At 40.4% G+C, this 27,609-nt stretch overlaps 1 protein-coding gene across 1 annotated transcript in view; it reads right to left on the bottom strand.

Annotated features, from left to right (window-relative positions):
- The window catches only part of pcxb (pyruvate carboxylase b), a 329,618-nt gene that overhangs the window by 259,988 nt on the left and 42,021 nt on the right, over positions 1-27,609 (bottom strand). Inside the window, exon 10 of the mRNA XM_055051195.1 lies at positions 902-1,020. Within this exon, the coding sequence (XP_054907170.1) occupies positions 902-1,020 (119 nt within the window). The remainder of the gene's footprint in view (positions 1-901; positions 1,021-27,609) is intronic.

The following is a 27,609-nucleotide window of genomic DNA, read 5'->3' as shown; positions in this document are numbered from 1 at the left end:
TTGAGCCATTTTCTCAGCTGCTCAGGTTTTACCAACCTGCTACAAAAGGAAATACTGAATTGGTCCCACAAGTAATTCATAAATTTCCCAATGAGCGAGTCCAGCGGAACAACTCAGAACCACTGAACACTTTTTTTTTTAACTATTGAATTTTTTATGCAGCTGAGATTCAGTTTTAATGCCCTTTAAGGCCTTAAATTCAACAAAATCCATTCAATTAATCATTTTGATGTCCTGAGGAAACCATGTTGGTATTGTCATTTTTGGGTTTTGGATAAAATATTGTAATTGTTTCATTGGCTTCATTTTCTTAACATGAAATGGTACCAAGGTGTTTTGATGCTTGAGTTATAAATTAATTGCAAAATGTTAATGTTCAACGATGAGCAGAGATTTGTGGTTGTGGGATAAACTTGTGGCGCTTTCTGTGTTTGTGTTTTTATCTTCTGAACCAGCCTGAGACACATCTGTGTCGTCTGAGCCGAGCAAATCGCACAGATCATCGGTGGAGCAGGGAGCTATTTATAACTCCTATTATGCTTCCTGTTGATTCTCACCAAATCTGACCCCAGGTTTCAGGCCTTTTTGTTCGGCTTCCCAAATCCAAACAAAATTTTTCTCTACACTCGTCTTTTGTTTTCGTCCTGTGCACCTCCTCATTTCTCTTTTTCTGTTCTTGTTTGACGCGCATTATGTTGAGTCTGCTCACAACTCCACACTTCCCCCAGTTTTAAATCACAAATCCTGCAAATTCGCAGGATGGAAACCTTCCAACCTTGAAGCGGCGCACCTGTCGGGCAGAGAAACAACACCAACCAGGCGCTCATGCAAAATGACAACCGCCACAATTACGCAGCTGCCCGGCAGCATAAAGCTATCCTGGCAAACATCTGCCACTTACTCCGTGATTTCCTCGGTGACCGTGTGTTCGACCTGGAGCCGGGAGTTGACCTCAATGAAGTAGTGTTTTCCATGTTTGTCCACCAGGAACTCCACGGTTCCCGCGTTCTCGTATCCCACCTGCAGGACAAAGACGACAACAGAACATGACAGTTTTACTGCCGTAAATTATTCAACTAATACTGTTAGTATTAACTGTGTAAACAATGAAGAGGCAGCACTCACTCATCTTAATGAACCATAAAACTAAAGGAACAAAAAATTAAAAAAAAAACTCCACGCTAAGCGAACATCACCATACGAAAAGAATGAGCCGTGCGCTTTATTTGTGTAGCGAGAAAGGCCACTTTTCATCATCTCCATGTAATGACAAATTACATCATTAATCAAGGAGGAGTTACTGGAATCTCGCCGTCAAAAGGCAATTTCTCCCCCCACCTCTCGGCTCAACAAATGCAATTAGATTCACAATCGAAGGCAGGTACAATAAATACGCAGGGATTCGTCTCGCCGTCCATGATGCTAATACCTTACGTAACTGATGGAAAGTGATGCGAATGGGGCCCAGAAAAATTATTGCACTTGTGAATCTGCCATACATCATAAAGAGACGCTGCTTTATTGAACTACTTCCATTAAAACTTCAACACAATTATTACAGAGCTCCTTGTTCTCAGCAGTCGTCCTACGGATTTCAATCGCCATTTTGATTGACCTCATGTACACGACAAAGTACCAGATACTGGCAAAAAATAAAAAATAAAAATCTGTCCCACATAACAGTACTGGTGCTTAATTATGACAGGGAAGGAAAATGAAACTCTTTTCTTCCAGGATTGTTCTGTGTTTGATAATATCAGTCACTCCATGAAATGCATTGCCGTTGCATTTCGTGGATGCAACGGCATCTTTTATCTCACATTTACTTTTCTGCTCCAAAAAGTTGCTTTTTGGTTTGATTAGAGCAACTTCTTCCACAGGTTTTCTGGACCCGCTAAATGGCGAGTAAAATTTTTCCACTGGTTACAATTAGGTTTTTGCTTCCTGGATTAATTTTCTATCTTTAACTTTCAATAATCGTTTTCTCTCATTTTCACACCGGAAAAACAAAAAAGGGAAAACAAACAGTTGTTTTTAGGTGTAATAGTAAATAGTAAAAAGGTTTACTTTAGTGTAAACCTTACACTGAAGGGTCAATCTAATGCTAACCCATTAGCTTGATGGGTTAGCATCAATATAACCCATAAGTCCAGCTTACGCAAGATTTTAATTAGCATTATTTCATCTTACAAGATGAGAATCTGGTTTTGCTCTTAACTTCTGATTCAAATTTTTGGCTCCAATCTAAAAGGATAAAATGGTTCTTAGAGATACAAGTTTGAATCCAGCAGAAAATGAAGAAAAATCCCAATTTATTGCTGTTTTAATCATATTCCCCTACTGTAGCTACGCTGTTGTTTTTTTCACATAGAAAAAAGTTCCAGTTTTCAGTACATTTAATTTAACAGGAATAAAGGACAACTCAGGTTTGAGATCTGACCTCAGAAAACCCATTCAGAGAAAATTAGATTATTCCAATCAAATGCCTCAGATATGAGAATCTTTTGAGTCTCTCAACTCCAAAAAAGACAATGTTGTTTGAACTGATGACAGCAGAAAAACTAAATCTGTTCAGGAATCCTTAAACATGTTAAAACAGTAGATAAATACTTCCTGCGGAGGACTGAGTGTGTAGCAGAACAGCAGCAGATGTAAGACAGCAAATCAAGCTGCTAATCCAGTGAACCTTGACAACAAAATGCTGAGTGGAATCAGACGATCATAGCTGTAAAACACGGTGCATGAAATGTCTGTGCAGCATTTTTAAGAGGCATGGATCTTTGCTGTTCTTTTGTTAATATATATGTATATATATATTTTTTTTACAACATTTACAATTACCATGCTGATTATACAATTAAAATGATACTTTCAGTGCAGATGGAGAAGGGAAATGGCTCTTTCAACATTCTGGTTTGTAGTCTCATCATTTTAGACTCTTTTGTTTTAACTTATCTTATGTTTTCTTAAATCCAATTTGAAGCACAATGTGTCCCATAGGTCATATGCTAAAGTATAAAAGCAAACCCAAAAAATATCCAGATATATACTTGAGTTAAAGTTTCAAGCAACATAATGCAGAACTGACTCGTTTCTACACTCTGGAGGCGTAATTAGCAGCACCTGTTCCTGGTTTTCCCCAGAAAACTTGCTCAGCCCGATGGTTGGGGATGTAGGAAAGTCATTCATCCAGCAGCCTGTTGTGTTTTTGAGTTAAAAGATGTTTAAAGTTGGCAGGAAATTTGAAAATATCACTTGATAATTATGTGTTATTATCAACACCAACTAGAAAGTCTTAAAAAATACAAACATTTTAAAAAGACTTAAAAAATTAAGCAATGCTAAGCCTGGTGGCCCGCCAGGCTTACAATGCACAGGAGAAAACCCTCCTTACCAGATGCCACTCTTACATATAAAGATGCAACAATTTGGCTGCCAGTCTATTGTAGCTGTAGATGACTGCAACATTCTTGCATTGCTTTGGTGTGAAGAGCTTTCAACATTTTCATCTACTCAGTTTCAGTCAAGCCTTCAGAAAAGCAGTAGAATGTATATCAGGATATATTTAAGTCTTTTTAAAATGTCTGCATTTTTGTGAGAGTTTATAGTTGGTGTTAATCTTTCAATAACACATAATTATCAAGTGATATTGTCAAATTTCCTGTCAACTTTAAACATTTTTAAAAAAACAAGACGGTACCAGAACCACTGGGCTTAGCAGGTTTTCAGAGGGAAACCTTGAGAATATTCATTCTCTTCTGGGTCACAGTGTAAGTGGCATATGATGAGTTTTGTCTAAAAACGTCAGCCTGGGATGGTTCAATACCCAAAGTACAGGGTTTCACATGTAATACTTACTACAACTGGTGTACGGTTTATTTGTAATCTATGCCACCTGAATCGATACACACTAAACACAATGCGGTTATTTCCTGCCCAATTAAAACCTAACAACCAACGACTGGAGCTTTCCAGCACACCAACTCTTTAAAAAGAAAAATGTTCATAAACTTGTGCCTCAAAATGTCATGTATAGCTGCTGATCTATCAGTGCTTTAGTAGGTTTGGTATGCAGAATGTCACTTCTGTGCAAAAACTGTGAATAAAATGTTACCATATTTCTAAGCTGCTGTTGTGTAATATATAAAGTAAACTGAAGCCATTCAACGGTTTCAAAGTAACTGTTTATTTCTGCTACAACAGATGTCAAATTACTATTTGGGGGCAGAAAGGTTTCAAACTGAATTGATTCGATGGCAAGAAGGAAGGAAGCTGCCAAAGGCCAAATCTGATTCATCCAGAGGGGCCACAGGGGAAATGATGCCATACTCAAAATGTTTGTGTGTAATTTTTGTTTTTCTCTTCATCAAAATGCACAGAAATGAAGAAATCTCAACCACTTCCGTCAATCCAGTTCCCAGAAAATGCCTCTTAACTCCTCAACCAGTAAAAATAAAAAATAAAAAGCCCAACACCCTCAGGATTGCTTTGATTTCCATCCGTCAGGCATAAAAGTGAAGACAAATGAAGAAAAGCCAGCGATTGATTGGAGACACAAAAAGACCTTTAGCTTAAACTCCAGAAAATCGAAGTGGCCAACTGACTCGGTGTCGGGTGTTTTAGAGGGGCAGAGGAAGAAATGCATCAAATCTAAAGCACAGAAACAGGATGTGCCGCCAAGAAAGTCCAAAACTAGTCGATTTTGATCTGATTAAAACCTGCTGATGCACCGATTTTGTTTGTCAACCAGCCCCAAACATGAGGCGCAAAATAGTAGGATAGAAAGAAGTGAAACATTTTCTATAAGAAGGCTGCAGGCATATTCAAGTTAGCTCTGAATTTTTCATGCACCCCACTTTGTTCACTCTGAAATAGTGGAGGGTTTTTAAATAAATCAATAGCCACATCCATCACAGAAGACAGGTAATCAATATCAATCAATGATGCATCTGACATATTTTATATGTTGAATATTCACTGAACTCTGATCCAGAGCCGCATAGTATTCTGGCTGTTGCTAGAAAACTATAATGTTGTTGGAATCGACTGACTCACTCACTCTTTGGTTACCTAGCAACTCACCGTTTGGTTACCTAGCAACTCAATCTGGTTACCTAGCAACTCACTCTTTGGTTACCTAGCAACTCCCTGCTCAGTGATTGGCGCAGCAGCAGTTTAAATTTCTCGTAACCGCTTTAAAAAATTTAAAAAAAAAAACAGCATGAAGTGAAAACTTTGAATGAAACAGAAAATATTGTTTTTAAATATTTCAGATATTTAAAAACAACAAAAACCCAATCAATAATTATCTATCAATTGATGTGAAACGCTCATATTGTGTTATGTTTTTCAGCCGAAGTCATTCAGCCCAACAAATCCAGAACTTAACCCAGAACAACTGGAACCGACACTTAGTTTTATACTTCTCTCATCCAGAACAAACTTAAGATCCAGAGAAAACCCTATTAGCTTATAAATCACGGATTACTATTTCTTATTAAACAGGGGGAAACCATTTGTATTTTCCTTCCAATTCATGTAAAACACTTAGAACTGCCTTGTTGCTGAAAATGTGTTATATACATAAAATGATCTTACCCAGTCTGAGCAGATTTTTTTTAAATAAAGAAAAAGGAAGGCCAGCCAGTGGTTAGCTTAGCCTATAAATTTTTAGTACTAAAAAATATGACACAATGATGTTGCCCATAGACTAAATTGTTATTTAAACGCCTTGATTTTTGACTCCTCTGCATTGTTAACATCACCGATGTAGTGCAATGACTGCACTACTGCAAAAGAGGCGTCGGGTGATGGAGCCATCTCCAACTCCATCACCTTTGTTTGTTAGAAACCAAAGCTTCAGACTCTCCTGTGGTCCAGTCCAACTAATAGGAACAAGTGTGGAGTATGCAGACACGGGAACTGATGTCTCTTAAGCAAATCCACGGTGCACAACATCGTCTACAAATTGCCTCCAGGAAGACGGACTTGAGTTTTCTCCAGAGCCACAAATCAACACCTTTAAATGCTCATCAAGGGACATTTGAGCCATCAGACCTCAATGGCCAATGCTTTAAAATTACCTGGATAAAATAATTAGCTCATTAGCAGGACTCTAAAAGGTGAAATTCAGGGAGTTGAATTAAATGTGTTGAATCAGGGACAAGGAAAGCTGCAGGACGCAGTTCCCTGAAGAAACGAGTTTGACACTCTTGTCCTAGAGTACATTTTCCCGGGGAGTCTGAGAAGTGTGATCCCTCGATAATTGGAGAACACTTTCTGGTGCACAACATGTTTCCACAGTGAATCTGAATCTCTCACTGAATGATGCAGTTTCTCCCCCCCCCAAAAAAAAATATTTCTGTTACTTGGTGCTCAATTTAAAATGCATAAACAAGAAAACGAGTATTTTCTTGTAATAACTACTTTTCAAATAAATTAGCTTGCCAAGCAGAAATGAATAACACCTTGTAAACGCCCACAAGTTCTACGCATGTATAAATATTCCTGTAAACTAGAGGAAAATTATCTGAATAAAAATATTTATACTGAGCTGAGGTTTGTCTGCTCAGACAAGCCAGTTCTCATTACATGGATTTACATGCACAACTCCTCTCTAAAGAAATAAAAACAGTTTAAATTATGAGCACACATCCACACAACACAGCAAAATAGACTAGAAAGTGCAAGTATAAACAATAAAGAGACTCCCACACACAGCTCTGTTTCTGCACAGACATGGAACGAAATAAGATGGAAAATGAGCCAATTAAGATGTTGGCATGTGGCTGTGCATGAGTGCTACCTGTGCTGAGCAATTACCCAGCAGCTACGGCTGCAGCTATTAATGCAAGCTCAATGACCTCAAGAGAATCGCAGCAATCACCCCTGCGTACTGTACGCCGCGCATGCACATGGGCAGCCTCATGTATTTTCAGCAGATTCCCACAGAGCACCAAAGTGTGTCGCTTCGTTTTGAACTTGTTCTCCCAGCCGGAGTCGGTGAGTGAAGTGGCAGCCACTGTAACAGATTGAGTGGTCACTGTTTTATAAGGTCTGGCAGCCGAGTCCACGGGCAGGCAAAGCAGAAAGATCATCGGGATGCTGCATGCAAGCTGCCACACATTTTCAAAAGCGTTTTCAGAAAGCACAAAGGGTATTTCTGCCTACTGCAGGCCAGAGTGCCTCCGTTTACATTATCCAACGCTGGAGCGAGTGGTGCTTTGAACAGAAAGCAACGGGGCTGAATCGATAGCATGTCAAAGTCAGGCGGAAAAGGAAGCGATAACGAAGTGCATGTCCCACAGTTTGCAGCCACATACTGGACTCCAAGCAGGAGACATACTGGACTCCAAGCAGGAAAGCTTGGAGTCCAGTATGTCTTGACATGATTTCTAGAGATCAATACTGCTCAATTAAACAACTGACCTGAATAGAAATATTCAGCAAAGTTGGTTGGATTGTCAGTGTTAGAAGGGTTAAGAACGTCCTGATTTGACTGATTTGTCAAACTTCTTCCTGATGCAACTTTTTCCCCCCCGACAGCAAAGCCACAACCCAAAAAACCAGCTTGTATTTTTCACTGGGTGGAAATCAAGAGAGGACTTTTAGATTTTCACGCCTTGCAGATTCCTAACCGACCTGTTAAACTCCAAGGCGCGGATCCTTCCTTAGCCTTGGACCAGCCAAAAACAACAATTGATTTCCCGTCAAAGCTGATGCCGCCACATTTCTACCTAAACATGCAAATCCTCCGAGGAGGAGCAGTATTGATAATTCACAGCATGCTGCACACAAAGCCCCACGCCTAATCCCTTTCTGCCATCGTGCGATGCCGCACAGCCAGAAGGCAACAGATTCTGGGTCATGAAAGGTTCAGGGATGGAGTAATGTGGTTCAAAGCTCTGCAGCTTTATGTGCGATGTGCATCATAGGGCAGAGGGAACAAAAATCAATGGTGTAATCAACAGCAGCAGCCCAACCTGAATGTGTGTAGGACAACATGCGAGTCGGAGGGCTCGGCTCAATATGTCAGGGACTTTCAGATGCACATGGCTTAATGCATTTTTAATAAAATGTTATTGCTGTTATTAACCTGGCTTCGCTGACACGTCAGGATAAGACATTTTCAGAGGATTTCAAGTAGAAATCAGTCGCAAAGAAATAGAAAATTATCTGTAAATGCATAAAGAATTCACTTATTTACTCGGTTTTGAAATGTTATGACAGTCTGTCATTACAAGGAAATATTTAATTCAAGTTGAAAAATTACTATATTCTAAAAAATAATTGGAAAAGTCAGTCTTGAAACATAAACAAGGCTACCAAAGTGGCTGCTGTTTTCCAGATAAATCTTCACTAAACAGCCATTTTGTCAACTTATGCTCCACAGTTCTGCTGAAATTAGAGTTTATTCTGATGTAGCTGCTTTATTTGTAAGGTACTAGTAGAAGAAAACTGTAAATTTAGCAGGAAGGATTTCAGATGTAATCCACTTAAATCTGGCATTTGTTCAGTTTACCCACTTCTTCTCAAGCGGTCCATTTCCTGAAACTTTGTAAAATGCAGAGTTAATTATTTACTTGAAGGATACGGCCTACTGATTTTTATTTACAGACAAGCATTTCAAATTTTTCTGAAAACTGAAGCAGAATCTTACTGCTGGAGAAGCAAGAAGACGTTTGTTGGGGCTTTTATGCACTTAATGTTAGATTAAAATATTTAATATTTTGTTTCATTTCTATCTGATCTGTAAAATCCTATAAATAAAAGATTTATTCCTTCATGCGGAGCTGAAACTTCAGTGGAACTGTTGTCCCACCTTTATCAAATTTATACTAAACTGCATCCTCTTCAGATTTAGACAGTTTCGCTTCAACTCTCGTCTCTTCATCTCCATCTTCTCTTGATAGGATTGCAGTTAATCTGGAGCCAAGATTCTCTGTAATTTGATCCAATTCCCTTTCAAATTCGCAACACACAAGTTTCATTCGATTCACAGCCGATATCGCCTGAAAATAAACACACTTTCAAACAGATCAGCTCCATTTCGGCGCTGCCAGCAAGCTAATCCTTCAGCTGCTGGCAGCGACCGAAGCAGCTGAGCTCTCACAATCTGAGAACTCACCGACACAAACGCAGGCAGCCGTGCGCGCTTATCGGACGCGTGCCCACGCAGAGCCTACATAAATACAAACATGCACCCTCCGCAGCTGTATTCATCACAGCTGTAATGGGAAAGGACCAGAGTTCCCCCTCTATTCGTTTTCCCATTTGGTGGATTCGGCCCTTCATTCCAGCAGAACTTGGAGTCTGAAGCTCATTTCTTTCCAGTAACGTTGCCACTTCGAAGCTCTGCCTCGGAGCAAGATTAAGGTCTTCCTCACACCTGCTCCATATCCATTAACTATTACCAAGAGCTTCATCTTTAAAAGCTTCCTTGAACAGGTTTGAACAGGTCTATGCAGCGCAAACTATACAAAACATGCTCATTACATTTTTCTGCTCGGTTCTTTCAGAATGAAACATTTTTGGGACTCTGTCGCTTTAAATCCAGTGAAGCTGCTGCTGGCCACACCCCCAAACTCAACATTTAATTCAATTAAAAAATACTTAATTGAGCCTCACGTGAAATTAAATGTAACTCATTCAGCATCTTCAAAGAGATATTGAACATAGTGATTGCTGTTGGTAGGAAAGATCTCCTGTAGCAGTCTGTATAGAGCGAATCTGAAGAACCCTCTGACTGAAGATGCTCTGTTCTCTCATGGTCAGAGTTGTCCATAATGTTCTTGATTTTATGAAGAATCCTTTGCGTCGTCGTCTCCACAGCCTCTCCAGGACAGAACCGGCCTTCATAGTCAGGTTGTTTACACTCACACGTTAAAATGGCTGCAAAAAGATGCGCAGTTACACAACTGGACATCTTTGAAAAGCAGAAGAAGAGCTTCCTGCACAACCAACAAGACTGCACTGGATGGTAATTCAACAACAAAACACTTATCGTTTCCAGCTGCTTCTCGCTGATCAAGCAAGCTGCGGTTCCACTGGCGGCACAGTGCCTTGACTCCTCAAAAGGTTTTTGAAATCGCTCATTTTCCAGACACCAAAAACACATTACCTTATTGCCAAAAACCAGCTCGTTTTTTTTAAGCACTGCTGCTGTTTGAAGAAGCAGAAGAGACTGAAATGGGAACATACAAAAATTTGCTAAATTTTCACATGATATGTCACCATTAAATAGTGAGCAACAGCAAAATAAGGGGGGAAAAAACAGGCTTGGTCAATTTTCCCTGAAGAGAGAAGACTCAAACACCGTCTCAGATCAATCAATAACACAATCAATACTAATTATCAGTTAAATAACCGGTGTTCTAAACGAGCATCAACATAAATGAACGTTTCACTTTAATTGAGATTGAGTACAGAGACGGGAGAAAGCTCTCCAAACCCAAACTGACGGCCAAATTGGTGACAAACCCGGTCATTAGTGTCGCATCGCGCGCTCTTAACCAGTCTGCGATTTGAGACGGGGATTAAACGAGCTCTGCTGAAAATCTGCGGCCTGCAGAGGCTTCTTCTCTCTGGATTTACGCTCTATTGATCGGTTCAGGACTGAAACCTGATGATTTATACGTTTGAACAGTGTTTAACGTCCCCATTTCAGTGGGTTTCACACGTTTCTGTGTCAAAACTACCCAAAATTATAAACAAATATGTAATGTGGCTGATATTTCTATAGATTGATGGATGGAGTAATAAGTTTAATTTTACCAATTCATTTTGAAAAAAAATGTGCAAATTAAACTGAACTTTGTTCTTTATTACGTTCGTTTTATATCCTGAATCTTCTCACTAGAAAATAAAAACCCATTTTCTTTTTAGCTAACAGCTAACTTTACTGTCACCCACATTTCACCTTTACGGGTATTAAGCTTTAAGCTCTCCTAAATTCTGGAAATTTAATTAAAAAAGTAAGGAAGAAAGTGTTGAAAGGGAAAAAAGGTAGATATGCAGATAGAGTAGAAATGCAAGAGTAGATGAAAGAAGGGAAGCTAAAGTGCGCCTGCATACTTAAAGAATAAGTAAAAACGAAGAAAAGAGAACAAAATGGAGCAAAATACAGGCCTGGAAAAAAGTATTTAAATATTAGTAATGATCTAATTGAAATAATTTAAGAGAAAAGGCAATCCAAACCAACATGACTATATGAAAAATAACTTTTGCCAACAAGTAAATAATTCCTTAATACTGATTTTAAAAAAAGCACTAGTTCCACAGTCGGATAAATTTACTTGTAACTAAACATTTTCTCCTTGTTATAAGTTAAACAACTGGAACTAGAACTTATACGTCAATATCGAGAAATTATTTACTTAAAACAAGCGTATATATTTTGCTGAGGTTACTTTTAGGTTAGTTGGTCTCAATTCAATCTAAAATAGATAGTAGACAAAAAATACTGGTGATATTCTGTGTTTTTGCACTGCAGGACAAAAAAAATGTAGTTTCATGTTTTCCAATACCTCAAAAACAAAAAACAGAATCTCCATTTACTATCAGAAATCCACATTACACTTTTTAGACAGAATGAGGAATAAAAAAGTAACTTTTCTGAAAGTTGGAAAATGCTGAAATCTAAGTTTTCCTGCTCGTAAATTGAAACGGTTTGTAAGACGGCTGCTAAAGAAAAGTCACAACGAAACAAGATTCATTGCATTTGGTCATAAACTGATTTCTGGAGGCTCTCCTGCATCCATCTCACGCTTTCAATAACAAATCAGCCATTATGTTTCCGTGAACAAACAATTTCAAGGGGATTTTACATCAACCGTGTTGCGTCTAGAAATATTTATGTCCTCATTTCCCCTCGCATTAGCAAGAGATCGAGTGACCTGGGTGGAAGCGGTGAGAGCAGCAGCGTAATGGCAGCGTTGCATGGAGAGGAAACAACGCAACTGTGCTGCTTTTTTGTAAGTAAAGCCTGACCAGTAAGTTGAAAACCGCACTAGAGCACCCCCTGGTGGATATTTTGTTATATTGTTTAGTGACGTCGAATCATAAGGAGAATATCCAAGATGGTGGAACGCAGCACCGAGCGGTTCATAGTTACGCTGTTTGTTATTCTCGTACGTTGTGTGTCGGACAAGATTTGTTCGTAAGTATCTGTTAATTGCTCTTTGTTTTATGTAACTTTGGTGTAAATGTTTTATTTTAGCTCGTAACAAAACGCTAGTTCGTTTGCTAATACGCAGTTTTGTATGTTTCAGTTTAAGATGGATAAAGTGATGGCAGTGGTCAGAGGCCACTCTTAAATAAACCGCTACAAAGGAAAGAAGTTTGGTTATTGGAGCATCGTTGTAGCTGTCTAGCTGCTGAAGAAATTGAGAACTCAGGGCGAGGACAGCATAGTAAAGAACAACAGCGCAGCGGGCCGCAACCACAAGGAGAGACTCAGCACATCACTCAAGAGCCTGAGGTCTGGTAAAGCAGATGACATGGAGAACAAGGATAACGCAAGCAATACAGACGCATGTTCTAAGTCTACACGCTCATGTACGTCCAAACGTTCGTCCACAAGTTCTGCAGCATTAAAAGCTCGAGCAAAAGCAGAGGCTGCGCGTGCTCAGTTGGCGTTCTCAGAAAAAGAAGCAGCCATGATGAAGCAGAAAACCGAACTCGAGGCTAATTTGCATATTTTGAGTTCTCAGAAGGCTGTTGCAGCTGCAGAAGCAGAAGTTGCAGTTTACGAAGAGGAGGAGGTTCTTTCAAAAATTGAACAGAATTATCCATTAGTGGGACCACCTGCCAGCTCAAAACAGCGTACGGCAGAGTATGTTCAAAAACATTCAGACATTAGTTTTGAAGGCTCTTTGTTGCCAACAGATCCACTTGCCTGCCATAAGGCTGCACGTGAACAGTGTGAAAAAGCTATGAAAGAAGAAATGGACAATAACAGCTCACACAGTGCAGAAACAGCTAAGTCTAAAGTGGCGCACGTAGCACAACACAGAGATCGACTGAACCCCCCCAAACTACATCCGTTCTACACTCCTCAATCATCAACAGAGGCACAAGGTGTACAGGAGATTACTAAGTATCTCGCAAGGAGAGAAATGTTAAGTTCAGGACTTCTGCAGTTTGATGACCACCCCGAGAATTACTGGTCTTGGAAAACATCATTTTCAAAATGCTATTAAAGATTTGAGCCTTACAGCCCAAGAAGAGCTAGATTTAATGGTCAAATGGCTGGGAGCTGAGTCTGGACAACAGGCAAAAAGAATCCGCTCAGCCAACATCTTTAGTCCAACTGTAGCACTGGACCTTGTGTGGCAAAGACTGGAGGAATCTTACGGTTCTCCTGAAGTAGTGGAAAATGCACTGTTAAAAAAGATTGAGCAGTTTCCCAAACTCAACAACAGAGACAACCTAAAGTTAAGAGAGCTGGGTGACATTCTGCAGGAAATTGAATGTGCAAAAGATGGAGGATACTTACTGGGACTCTCATATTTGGACACAGCTCGCGGAGTCAACCCCATTGTGGAGAAGTTACCCTATGGACTACAGGAAAAATGGATCGCAACGGGTGCAAAGTACAAAGAGGAACATAAAGTTGCCTTTCCCCCTTTCAGTGTTTTTTCAAGGTTTGTAAGACAACAAGCCAAAATAAGAAATGACCCAAGCTTTGATATCACACCTTCTGCCAATGTAAGCTTCAAAAAAGAGAAAAGCTTCAAAAGCAACAACAGGCAAGTGATTACTGTACACAAAACAGACATCCCTACAGAGGCTAGTTCATCTCAAACTAGTTACAGTAAGCTTATAGAAAGCCCTGACAAGGTTTGTCCCTTACATAAGAAGCCTCATCCACTTAAAAAGTGTAAAAGTTTCAGAGCAAAACCCATAGATGAGCGCAAGTTGTTTTTAAAAGAAAACAGAATCTGTTTTAAATGTTGTGGCTCTACCCAGCATATTGCAAGAGACTGCAAGGTGCAAATAAAGTGTATGGACTGTGGCAGCGACAGACATTTAGCAGTGCTACATCCAGGTCCACCCCCTGCTCCAGCTGAGAGCTGTGAAGCTGATAAAGATGATGGCGGGGAGACGCAGGATAGAGAAAATGTCTCAGTTGTTTCTAAATGCACAGAAGTCTGTGGTGATGTAGATATCCCACATTCATGTTCAAAAATAAGTCCTGTATTAGTCTATCCAGAGGGAAAAAGAGAACAGGCAAGAAAGATGTATGCAGTGCTTGATGAACAAAGTAACAAGTCTCTAGCTAAGTCTCAGTTTTTTGAGCTCTTTAAGATTAAGACACGCTCAGACACTTACAAGCTCAGGACATGCTCAGGACTGTCAGATAATGTTGGCAGAACAGCATTAAACTTTACGATTGAGTCAATAGATGGTAGAGTAAAGCTCCCACTTCCAAACCTCATTGAGTGTGACATGATTCCAGATGACAGAAGAGAGATTCCGTCTCCACAAGTTGCTATGAAGTTCCCACACTTACAGAAAATAGCTGAAAAAGTGCCTCCTGTAGAAGAACAGGTACCTATTCTTTTGCTCTTGGGAAGAGACATTATTCAAGTTCATAAGGTCAGAGAGAGAATCAATGGGCCACACAGCATGCCCTATGCACAGCGTTTAGATTTAGGCTGGGTGATAGTTGGGGAAGCCTGCATGGGGAAGACGCATAGACCTACTAATGTGAATGTGCTCAAAACACATGTCCTTCAGAACGGCCGTGCATCTTACTTCTGCCCATGCCCTAATATGTTTCAAGTCAAGGAGTTAAGTGGTTGTAATTACCAACTCAGCACCACACCTACCTTCCAAAAGGACATAGAAAACACAGCTACCAGTCAACTGGGAGAAACAGTGTTTGACAGAACAAAAAATGATGACAAACCAGCATTGTCAGTAGAGGATAAAGAGTTTATTGACATTATGGAAAAGGAAGTGTACCAGAATGAAGGTAATAGCTGGGTGGCACCTTTGCCATTCCGCTCTCCTAGACCAAAGCTTCCAAGTAACAGAGAGCAAGCACTCAAACGCCTCCAGTCACTCAGAAGAACACTGGACCGGAAGCCGGAAATGAAAAGACAATACACAGAGTTCATTCAAAACATGCTGGACAACAACCATGCAGAGGTTGCTTCACTTTTGGACTCAGACAAAGAACATTGGTACTTACCATCCTTTGGTGTGTACCACCCACAAAAACCTGATCAGCTGAGAGTAGTTTTTGACTCAAGTGCAGAGTTTGAAGGACTGTCCCTTAACAAAGTCTTATTAAGGGGACCCGACTTAAACAACACGCTAATAGGTGTTCTTATGCGTTTTAGAAAAGAGCCAGTAGCATTTTCAGCTGATGTGCAACAAATGTTTTACTGTTTTGAAGTAAGAGAGAATCATAGGGATTATTTGAGATTCCTTTGGTATGTGGATAATGATACCAACAAAGACATTTGTGACTACCGAATGAAGGTTCATGTCTTCGGTAATAGTCCATCCCCAGCTGTAGCTATTTATTGTATGAGACGCGCTGCAGTTGAGGGAGAAGAAGAGTTTGGTCATGATGCAAAGCAGTTCATAATGAGACATTTTTATGTTGATGACGGTCTTTCATCCACAGCAACAAGAGAAGAAGCTGTTGACATACTCACAAAGGCACAAAACATGCTGGCTCAGTCAAATTTAAGGTTGCATAAAATAGCCTCTAATGACCACAATGTAGTGGAAGCATTTCCTGCTGCAGAAAGAGCCAAAGATTTAAAGGACTTGGAGTTGGATGACATTCCCCTGCAAAGGAGCTTAGGAGTGTTATGGAATCTTAAAAGTGACTGTTTCACTTTCATGCTGCAACTGAGAAAAGGCCATTCACCAGAAGAGGTGTCTTAGCCACCGTTAACAGCCTATATGACCCATTAGGCTTTGTTTCACCCATAACAATGCAGGGAAAAGCTCTTCTCCGTGATTTCTCCACAGAGCAGAAAGACTGGGATGAACCACTTCCCACAGAAAGAGAAGAGGAATGGGACAAATGGAGAAGTTCGTTGAAAGATCTGGAGCAGCTTCAAATACCAAGGTGCTACTTCCCATTCTCCCAGTCCGTTGCTGCAGGGAAAGAACTGTGCATATTTTCAGATGCCTCCACCATGGCCATAGGAGCAGTGGCATACCTGAGAGCTCTCGACAGTGAAGGTCAGTGGCACACAGGTTTCATCATTGGCAAATCCAAAGTCGCACCCCGACCTGCACACACAGTCCCTAGATTGGAATTATGTGCAGCAGTTTTAGCTGTAGAAATGTACGAACTCATTAGAGATGAGATGGACATTGAAGTGGACACTGTCAGATTTTTCACAGATAGTAAAATCGTCCTTGGTTACATACACAACAACACAAAGAGATTCTATACTTATGTGGCCAACCGAGTGATTCGGATCAGGAAGTCCACACTTCCAACCCAGTGGTGTTACATATCCACTTGTGACAATCCAGCAGATACAGCCACTAGACCAGTCCCAGCTTCCACATTAGCTTCCACAAACTGGTTCAGTGGTCCTTCTTTTTTGACACGTCATGACATTGAGACATCACACTGTGATAGTTTTACTCTCATTGACCCTGAGACAGATACAGAGATCAAGCCTGATGTGAAAACCTTTGTTACCAAAACCTTAGTAACGCAGCTGGAACCATCTCGTTTTGAAAGATTCTCTGATTGGATGAAACTGTGTCGTACTATTGCATCACTAAAGCGTGTGGCAGCATCATTCAAGAAAAGAGACACAGAAAGTAAAGGCTGGAAGTGTTTCAGTGACGGTACCACTGCAGGAGAAGTATCCAATGCAGCCAACTTTATCATTCACACAGTGCAAAGTAAAACATTCAAAGAGAGCTCAAGTGCATAAAAACAAATCAACCACTTCCAAAACAGAGTTGTCTCCAAAAGTTGAACCCTGTCATTGATGAAGAAGGGATTCTCAGAATAGGAGGACGCTTGGCACCGGCTAACCTAACAAAAGAGGAGAAACATCCTGTCATCATTCCAAGGTCTCATCACATATCCATTCTTCTTATCAGATACCATCATGAGAAAGTAGCGCATCAGGGGCGTCACATAACTGAAGGAGCAGTCAGAGCAGCCGGATTTTGGATTATTGGCAGTAAACGGCTTATTTCTTCCATCATTCACAAATGTGTCCTTTGTCAAAAACTTAGAGGACAAATGCAGACTCAGAAGATGGCAGATTACCCATCGACAGACTGTCAGTCATGCCACCTTTCTCTAGTGTGGGACTGGATGTTTTTGGCCCCTGGACGGTCTCCACACGTCGCACCCGAGGAGGAAGTGCAGATAGCAAACGCTGGGCTGTACTTTTCACCTGCATGTCCACAAGAGCTGTACACATCGAGCTCATTGAATCAATGTCGACATCGAGCTTCATTAATGCGCTAAGAAGATTCTTCTGCATTCGTGGACCTGCACAAATACTCCGTTCTGACAGAGGGACAAATTTTATTGAAGCATGCAATGAACTGCAAATTGATCAAAAAGACACAGAGCTGAACTCCTACCTGCTAGAGAAAGGATGCACATGGCTGTTCAACTCTCCCCACTCACATATGGGTGGATCTTGGGAACGACTCATTGGAGTGGCAAGGCGCATACTGGACGGTATGTTTTTGAAAGCCGGACACATCCAACTTACACATGAAGTGTTGAGTACATTCATGGCAGAAGTAATGGCAATAATGAATGCAAGACCACTTGTACCAATTTCAACCGATCCCGACAAACCAAACCTTCTCACTCCAGCAATGCTCCTCACTCAAAAAGTGAATGCGCTATCTGCACCAACAGGAAGTTTTGCATCTCCAGACCTCTACTCCAGGCAATGGAAGCAAGTACAGTGTCTGGCAGACTCCTTTTGGAAACAGTGGAAAAGTGAATACTTATCAACTTTGCAGAAACGGAGAAAATGGACTGATGATAAACCGAACATTAAAGTTAATGACATTGTGTTACTGAAAGATGCTCTCGCTCACAGAAACAACTGGTCCATGGGAAAAGTTGTGAGAACATTTGAGAGTAAGGACAATAAAGTTCGAAAAGCAGAGGTGAAAACTGTAAAAGATGGAAACGAAAAAGTGTTTTTGAGACCCATTACTGAAATGGTTTTGCTTTTATCGGATGTAGATTAAAATGTTGTAGTTGTAAACAGTTAAAATGTTTATTTGAAAAGATTGTTTGTAGTGGCACAATTGTATTGTACCAGACGGGGAGTGTGCTGCTTTTTTGTAAGTAAAGCCTGACCAGTAAGTTGAAAACCGCACTAGAGCACCCCTGGTGGATATTTTGTTATATGTTTAGTGACGTCGAATCATAAGGAGAATATCCAAGATGGTGGAACGCAGCACCGAGCGGTTCATAGTTACGCTGTTTGTTATTCTCGTACGTTGTGTGTCGGACAAGATTTGTTCGTAAGTATCTGTTAATTGCTTTTTGTTTTATGTAACTTTGGTGTAAATGTTTTATTTTAGCTCGTAACAAAACGCTAGTTCGTTTGCTAATACGCAGTTTTGTATGTTTCAGTTTACGATGGCTAAAGTGATGGCAGTGGTCAGAGGCCACTCTTCAATAAACCGCTAAAAAGGAAAGAAGTTTGGTTATTGGAGCATCGTTGTCTAGCTGTCTAGCTGCTGAAGAAATTGAGAACTCAGGGCGAGGACAGCATAGCAACCATAAACTGGAAGCACACCGAGGAGTGAAATGAAAAGCAACAGTGACAGATTTCAAAATCAGAAAACACCCGGCAGGATTTTACGGTTCACATTTGAACACGGCACAGCGGGCTCGTAAAATCTGATGGGTGCTATCAATTACTTTAGAAGAAGAAAAAAGAGAGAAACGACTGCAAAGTGCGGCTATAACTTTCGCCGCACTGAGGAGACGGTGAGCGGGAAAGGCCAAAATAAGGCAGGGCACTTCCTGTAGACTGATTCACTGTCAGCAAATAAACTGACATGTTTTATAAATGCTTTCCCTGGGATATATTTCCAGTATCGTTTTATTCATCCTTGTAAGTGTATCCGCCACCAGCACGTCATGCAGACATCAAATAACCTCAATAATGTCAGCAACAGCTCATTTTTGGAAAGTCATTATGGAAAATGATGAAAACTAGAATAACATACAATATTAACGTTTGAGACTTGAGACACGACTTAAAGTGACTCAAAAGAGCCAAGAGAATAAATTTTTACTAAATAACTCAAATAGAGAGGAGGCTCTTAAACATATTACAGCCTAACTATAGAGAATCTCTTTTACCAATCTTTCTCTAAAGCTCAAAGTGATGAAGGTTTAATAGTCTTTCTTTTAAAAAGACTTGTGTTCATTCGTCTAAGCTATCAAGCCTCAGGCCCAAATTACATTTTCCTTCTAAGGTCCTGAAAATAATGTTTTAAAGCCATTTTTGAGTGATTATGTGAGTAAAGATGCATTTCAGTTGAAGTTTAATCCCATTATTGACGAGTGAAGCTAATTAGCTTCAAAACCTGACATGATCTTGGCTCCAAATGGAAAGTAACAGATTGAAAAGCAGAGGAGAGAACTAGAATATATAGTTTTTATATTGTTTTCCAATTGGAAACTGGGAATAATCTATTTTTGTTCATCCCCAGTGAGGTTTCCAAAAGTCCTGGTAGCAGCAAAATTACAAAACAATTCTTTAAAGTCCAAATGGGCATCTAAAAGCAGAGAAAAAGCTGCAACTGCATGCAATTATGCTACCAGCACTGAATGTTTGCCATGATCACATTAAAGGAAACCTATGATACTAAATTCAGATTTTGCACTTTTTATTTGTTTACTTTCATTTGGGTCTTTAAGCCCAAATTCTTTAAAATAAATAAATAAAAACAACAGTTTGCAATAACTTCATAAATTTTGGTGTTTGGAAATTGAGCCATTTCAAAAACCTCCAGAATGCAAAGTCAAAAATCAACAGGGACAACCCGTTGCCTAGCAACCCCAGCCGGTCACCTAGCAACCCACGCTGAGCTGCAGGACATACGGCTGTCTTCATGCTGTACAATGGCTGCTGGATTCAGAAAATACTTGGTACATTCTTGTTTGTTGTGCAGGAGGCTCCACATATGCTTCTCAAAGCGCCAACACTTTCTCTATTAAAAGAATAAACATTATAAAAATCTGCCCACAATTCTAGCAAAATAAAGATATAGATAGATAGAGATATAGATATAAAATAAAGACATTTTCACTAAATTTATTCAAATCTGATTTAACCAGCTGAGCAGGTCCATGTGGATCGTCCTTTAAAACAAATCGTTTCAAAGTCCTGAAACGATTAAAAGATAAAGTATTTCTATATTTATAAAACCAATACCAAAGAATAACTTCACAAATGCTCAATACTCATTTAATGCAGTGGGAAAACTAGGAGTTCCCATAAAATTACTACTTTATTCTTCCAATTTGACAACTTTTATATCACACAATCCGACAATTTTGTTCTCATAGTAGTAAAAAACTTCTCATACTTTTTACCTGTAGCATTGCTACGGACATTTTTGGCAGATTTAAAATGGAAACCTTTTTAAACGTTGGCATCAGAAAGCAGCCAATGTTGATGGAGGATCTCTGTTTTACTCTATATCCACCACCTTCTTTCTCTTGGCAGCAATGTGGCTCCGTACTCGCAGCCAGCCGAGGCAGACGGTTGCTCATAGCCCGCCTGGAGGTTCTTCCAGTCCGGTTCTGTTGGCACTTTATAATCGCTGTTTATGTACAAGATTCGTCTGTGTGATTTTCTTAGCTTGTACAGGTGTTACAGCGTTTCATTCTAACTGTATTGTGAACGCGTTTATTTATTCGTTGAACTCATTTTGGTTAGTCAGGTTGTTTCTCCATTTATTGGCAGTTGGCGGTTACCATAGCAACCAGGAACTGACAGCTCCGCCCCCTTTTTTTCTGTTACCGTTGGTAACTGATGTGCTACATTTTGTTTGTTTTCAATTGTTGCCGCTAGCTGCCGCTAGCTGCCGCTAGCTGCCGCTAGCTGCCGCTAGCTACCGCTAGCTGCCGCTAGCTGCCGCTAGCTGCCGCTAGCTGCCGCTAGCTGCCGCTAGCTGCCGCTAGCTGCCGCTAGCTGCCGCTAGCTGCCGCTAGCTGCCGCTAGCTCATTGGGAGATATTGCTTTTTAGTTCGCCCGGGGTTTTCTATTGTATCTTATTCAATGTATAGGCGCAGACTAAAGTTAACCACCAACTCGATTTCCTCTTTTGTTGGAATAAATAAGGTGAACCTGAATGTCTCTGTTGGGTTTCACATGCAAACCCTTTGTTCTCAAAGGAAGTCGCCACCAAGTAGAACCAACATTTGGTTCTGTGAAGCCAAAGATGCCATTACCTGTGATCCAAGCAGATTTTTTTTAACCAAAACTACGTCCTATGAGCTGAAGGTAAATTTCCAGATGAGTTGGAGATGATTAATCTTCCTCCCAAACTCTCATAGTAGCTCCAGGTCAGAGCAGCCATTTTCCCAAATATTTAAACTTTGTCTTCCCTCTCTCCCTCTGAGATCTCATTCAACTTTCCACTCAATCTGCTCCTTAAATCTCTAATAACAGATATTACTCCTTGTTTCTGAGCGAGTCAGCTGGTCCTGCCTCCCACGTCTCTCTGCCACTTGGCCTTTATTTCACAGTGAATCCTTTTTGTCTCTCACTGTGCCTTCCCCTTCTGCCCTGTCAGCAGTTCATAAAAGCATAATGAGCTGCATGCACTGAGAGGGGTGAACAAATACAGCTGCCTAATGGTCACAGACTAAAGCAAAATGCAGTTACACAACCATACTTCATGACAAGGGGAACTCAGAGCTACAATTGACTTATATTTCAAGTGAAACTGTTGTAAATAGATGCTTTGTCAGTAACTTGGAGCCGAAATAAGACAAAAATAGCTTTTCCCTTCATTACTTTCCTTCCTCTTCTAGCAGGTTTCTCAGACCAAGCATCTTTTCCTCCTCCTTGCAGTCCTTCCACATTTCCAAACACGAAGTTGGAGCAGAATTTACACTCGATACGACTGCAGTTGTGAGCCTATGGATGTTTCTGCGTGTGAGAGAAAGCGCAAAAGGATTTGGCTGTAGTCTGTGTGACAACACCCACACAACAGGATCTGACACATTCAGAGCAGAGAAGAAGTCGAGATGGAGAACAGAGGGAAGAAGAAAAAATAAGAAAAAAATCAGGGAAATATGTCATGTGAAGAAACGAAAATAGAGTAACGAGGACGGACAGCTGTGTTTGTTCCATATGGTTGAAGTGTGAGCTGAATACCTGAGTTTTTCTGCCTCCTGTCATTTCATTTGCACATTTTCTAAATTTTATTTTCTACCAGTCACTTTCATTTAAAGCCTGCTAGCAACTCTGCGGTATAGATTTCACACTGCACTAAATCTGCAGGTTGGCTTTCACCCACTCTTCAGGCATTGCAGTCATAAAAACACGGTTCGAGTCTGATGACAATCTCTCCCGTCAGTAAAATTACCAGGAGTTTATTCTGGGTTTTTAAGTCAGTTTTTTCTAAAATTGCATGCTTCTATCTTGGGCTTATGCAAATACAGTCTGTCCACGCATATTGAAATTCATCTTTCCACTAAGATGATTTACATTTGTCTTCCCAGGCTGCCCATGTTTGTCCACCACTGTGTGGTTTGACTCATCCACCCAACAGAAGTGAACAGAATATTGACTGAAAGTGACGTCACTCTCCAGAGCTCCGCCCACTCCGCCATGACGGACATCAAAACAACCAGTGTACTCCTTTAAAGCTGGTCTAAAAACAGGCATCTGTTATATCGCCTTTATTTAGTTGATTTCACTTTAAAAAATGGTTACATTGTGCTGCGCGGTCGGCTGCGCAAACAGACATGGGAGAAAACAAAACTTGTCGTTTTATTGCATAACTTTTAACGAGGATAGATGGATAGCAGCCGACCCGCAGCCCTCGGTGTACCCGCGGATTTGCAGCAAACACCTTTCACAAGGTGAAAAGATTAATGTTCATGTGCTTTATATGTAAGGATGATTAGAAAGACATCAAATATTGCATTATGAAGAAGTTACACATCTGATCATCCCCAACGTCATGTAGCCTAGCATGCATGAAAAAAAAAAAGGATTTTGTTTGAGGGAAAACATAAATAATGTGGTGTGAATTCAGGCAAAGTCAGTAATTTGGTTCGTGTCGGTTCCTAAGCTAATTATTTGAAGCTTCTGTAAATACCATCGTCCCAACCAGGTGTGTTACGCTCAGAAACAAATTAGCTTCACTGGAACATGTAAAACCGTGAATAAACTGACAAAAAAAACTTGAGAAAACATCTTCTGTCAACTGTTCAACACTGACATCCATCATGGCGACTCGAATGATTAAGTGATGTGGTTCCAAAGGGTCAATAGAAAACATCTCTGCAGACCCCACACATCCTGGACACAGACTGTTTAGACTTTCACCCTCAGGTCAGAGCGCTATTGATAAAAACCTGTCACCATAGATAGACGGCTGCCCAGATCAAAACCAGGCGTAATTTATAAAGGTATGTACACATATTTACAAGAACATGCAAATTTACGTACATTTATATTTTAACCCTCTTCATTGAATTGATTCATTTTCGCCTGAACTGAATTCAGAACTAGTTCTTTTTAAGGTGGAACAGTCATCAGTGCAGCTCCAGTTAAACACATTTTTGCTTTTAGGTGTTTCCTTTTCTTTTTATGAATACACCTCAACCATAACTGCACCAATTATTTTACTTGGATGAATTTAGATAAACATCTAACTCTTGAAGCTGTTTGTGTGCAACTGAAGTGCTAATATCGGATTAGATATCGTGGCATCCGTGCTCTCATATCTCCTCAGTCCTCAGGCAGAGCTGGACAGCTTTATATCTAACATTCGACATATCTGGTCCTCATGTACATAATTAGGACGGCGAGTTAGGAGTAATGCCAGACGAGCTAATCAGTACTGTAAAATAAGTCCCGACAGGCGAAAACACCGCGGGGTGATGCTTATTTCATTACAGCCTTAAATGTCTTTGCGAGGCCGCGGCCAAGAAGTGACCCGGCACTTCTGGCAGAAATCTGGGCTGATGCGTTTCTGGCCCAGGATGTCGCTTGTTAATTTAATTAGAAATTACACAAGTGGTTGGGCTTACCGCCAGCAGTTTGATGTCAAAACATCTCGATACGTTCAGCTGAGAAATGAAGCTCCAGGGAGGACTGGTTACAAATAAGTTAATGAAGGAAAAAAACAAAAAGATTTGCGTGCAAAGATAGCAGTTTAAAAACAAAAGTGTTGCATCTTGGGACAAAGTCTGACCTGTGGACATTTTTGTAATCGGTGAGGTTCCTGCAGCATTATAAGCTCAAGATTAGCTTAAACAACCGGCCGGACAGTCAAGCTGATTTACAAGACAGATCGTTCCTTGTTGTATCGTACTGAATGAAATCAGAATGAATTTATCCCAAACAAGCAGCTAAATTTAATGAATACACATTTGGAAACGTGTTTCCAAACTGTAGCAGTTACAATAGAGAATTACAGTTTATGGAGGGCTGATCATGCCGAAATTAGCAACAAATACTATGTCAAATAATATAATAAGTACTTCCCTAACTTCCTTATTTATTTCAATCAATGTAAGATCTTCATTACTGTTTCATTTTCTGTTTTACTTCCAATTTTTTTATTTGATGAAACTCCTGCCAAAACGTGCACAGCACTCAAAATCTCAACCGTTTTTGTGAGTAATTAGCCCTATATTGTTACGTTTCAAACAGCATCACATGGTCAAATAAAGAAAAGAAAGAGGACAGCGACAAGAAATGTTGGCATCGTAGGGATGCCATACACTCCATAATAGAATCATTTACTTTATCTAGGCTTGAACTTAAATAGAAATGGATTCAACATCGCTTTTGGTTGAAAGTTATTCAAGGAAGTAAAGCAGATTTGCACACAGTCACTGGTTCTATAAAAAGACATAGTGGCACCAAGCCAGCAGTACTTTCTACAGGAAAGAAAAAAGTTCAATAATCCAATAATTAATAGCTCTGTCTGTGCCTGAGCTCAAGTCATTGACCTAGGATTAGTTTCTCTGAGACAGAAGAACAGGACAGTGTGAAAGGTGCAGGGAAAAAACCAAGATAAAAGAAAATCATCTTTTAAATATCTTCAATTTAACGTTTCAAGTCGTACGATGTTCTGCTCAGTTTGGGTCTCTCGGGCTTCGGACCACGTTTTCATCCAACTAAAAGCTCTTTTACAGGATTCAGCCGTACATTTTTAAAGTTCTTGAATTAGATTTGCAATGTGCTATTGTGAAAAATTGCCTCTGCTACCTCTGTGTGTAATCCAATTAACCTTTAAACATGTATGTTTATGCTCATTTAAACACCTTCAGAACTACCCAGGACTGCAACCATGAACGCCTGAACAATTTCTTCCTGGAGCCGTCCAATTTTAATCTTCAGCTTCAGAAAATTTCTCCTCAAGCTAGAAAAAAGAATCAATATCTTTTCTTCCTCTAACTTCCTCTCGTTTCAGTTTGCATCGCCTGAACATCCAGACTACAACTCTGCACACGTCTGTTTCTTCTGCTGTCCTTTCACCATCTCTTCTGTTGGCTTTGCTTTTTCTGCACCTCTGTTCATCCATGCGTCTTTGTCCACATCCTGCAAGGTTTCTAGGTCATTGACCTAACACTGCAGGATCATACATTTTCTACCCATTTAAAGTCCACTTAAAAAAAAGAAATGCTGTCACAGTTAACATGCAGGCACAAATACAAACCCCGCAAAGAATCAAAGTTGTTGACATGCAGAATCGTAGCACAAGAGGAGAATAACCACAAACCACCGACAGGAAACCTTTTAGATTTGCACGTCCTGTCCAACTCAAAATGCAGCTCAAGCAATGCTATGGTACCTGATCTGCACAAAAAGAAAAACTTAAAAGAGAAAAAGGCAAAAATAAAATATAAATTCTTCCAGTCAAAGTCAAAAATCTGATGGAGATAAAAAGTCTCGGGGGTTTTCAGGCAGCTTGATCTACTGATTCTGGCCAATGCAGATTTATTTTTGTCAGGGACGTTGCTAATTCAGTAACAGTGAGGTAACTGCTGTCAGCACATGCAGACGTGACCTGCTGGGCAGATCCGTCAGACTGGGGCAGCGGCTGTAGGCGGATAAAACCAGTTTCACATGCAAGTATCAGCCCAACATTAGGATAGCCATCCTTCACAAGCTGATTTTGATCAACAGTTTTTCTAGCTTTCCTTAATTTAATCAAAAACTTTCCAAATTACTGAAAAAAATTGTTTGTACCAGCAGTAAATTACAGCAGATGATCAACTGATTCTTTTCCTCTCCATTTCTTTCAGACTCAACTCTCAGATTTCCATCTGTTTGGTTCAAAAGCAGCCAAAATCCAAGGAGAAGCATTAAAATTATCACTGGAAATAATACAGAACAGTTCATAAAAATCACATTTTGGACTTCCAGTTTGGGTCTCAACTGCTTCTAAAAAACAGCCAGAGGGCTTAAAACAAAGAAAGAAACACCCAATGAAACCAGCTTGATGTCTGGAAACTGGGCCGTTTCAAAAACCTTCAGAACGTAACGCCACAAATGAGCAGGCACCGCCCTGGTACCCAGCAAACCCAGATGAACTCCTAGCATCCCAAACTGAGCTCCTGCATGTTTGCTGAGCTGGTTTTACTGCTAAATGTGCTGTTCACTGGCTGCTGGAAAAGGCAGGTGTTTTACCGTCGATTTACCAACCAGAAACCACTTGCTGCATTCTTGTTGGTTATGCATAAGGCTGCACTAATGCTTTTCTAAGATACACGGTTGTATAATTGCGAATCTGTTTGCACATGCGAGTGTAAACGCCGAGTTGGGGGCCGAGCCAACGGCAACTGATGTGGATTTAAAGTGACAACAGGCCCTAAAAGAAAAGCCCAGAATAAAATCTCATTAACGAGTTTGTGAAAAAATATAACCAACATGTTTTGTATAGACCACAGGCCTATTCTATTCCTTTGAAGGAAACCATAATAACTCGCCTTTAAAAAAAATGGAAGATAAATACAGAGAAACTTGGAATTGTTTAAAGATTTAATATCAAATCTTGTTTTGGGAAAGCCGGGGAAGTCGCGGCCCGTCTGCATCTCCGTACAGAACCTCTTGTTTACATTACACTGACCACCTCCAGACAGTGTCAGTCTGAATTTGTGAGCCCTTCCCGCGTCTGTTTGCATCCTTCTACAGGCGACGTGATTTATCCGAGTCAGACCGTGTTGTCTCTTCTCTCGCTGTCACCAGGGTGATTGACAGCAGAACTAATTCCACATTTAACACCCTCGCTGGCTCCACTGCCGTCTGCGCGCGTGTGTTTGTGTGTGTGTGCGTGCGTGTGTATGTGTGTACACATACACAGAGATTTACAGGAGGACGCGGCACTAGAGGCCTGACTTGCCACGCAAGGTGGGAACAAAGACACTGA

The sequence above is a fragment of the Poeciliopsis prolifica genome, unplaced genomic scaffold (genome assembly GCF_027474105.1).
Source record: "Poeciliopsis prolifica strain line A6 unplaced genomic scaffold, Auburn_PproV2 SCAFFOLD032, whole genome shotgun sequence".
NCBI lineage: Eukaryota > Metazoa > Chordata > Actinopteri > Cyprinodontiformes > Poeciliidae > Poeciliopsis > Poeciliopsis prolifica.
This window is presented reverse-complemented; position numbering and strand designations above follow the sequence as displayed.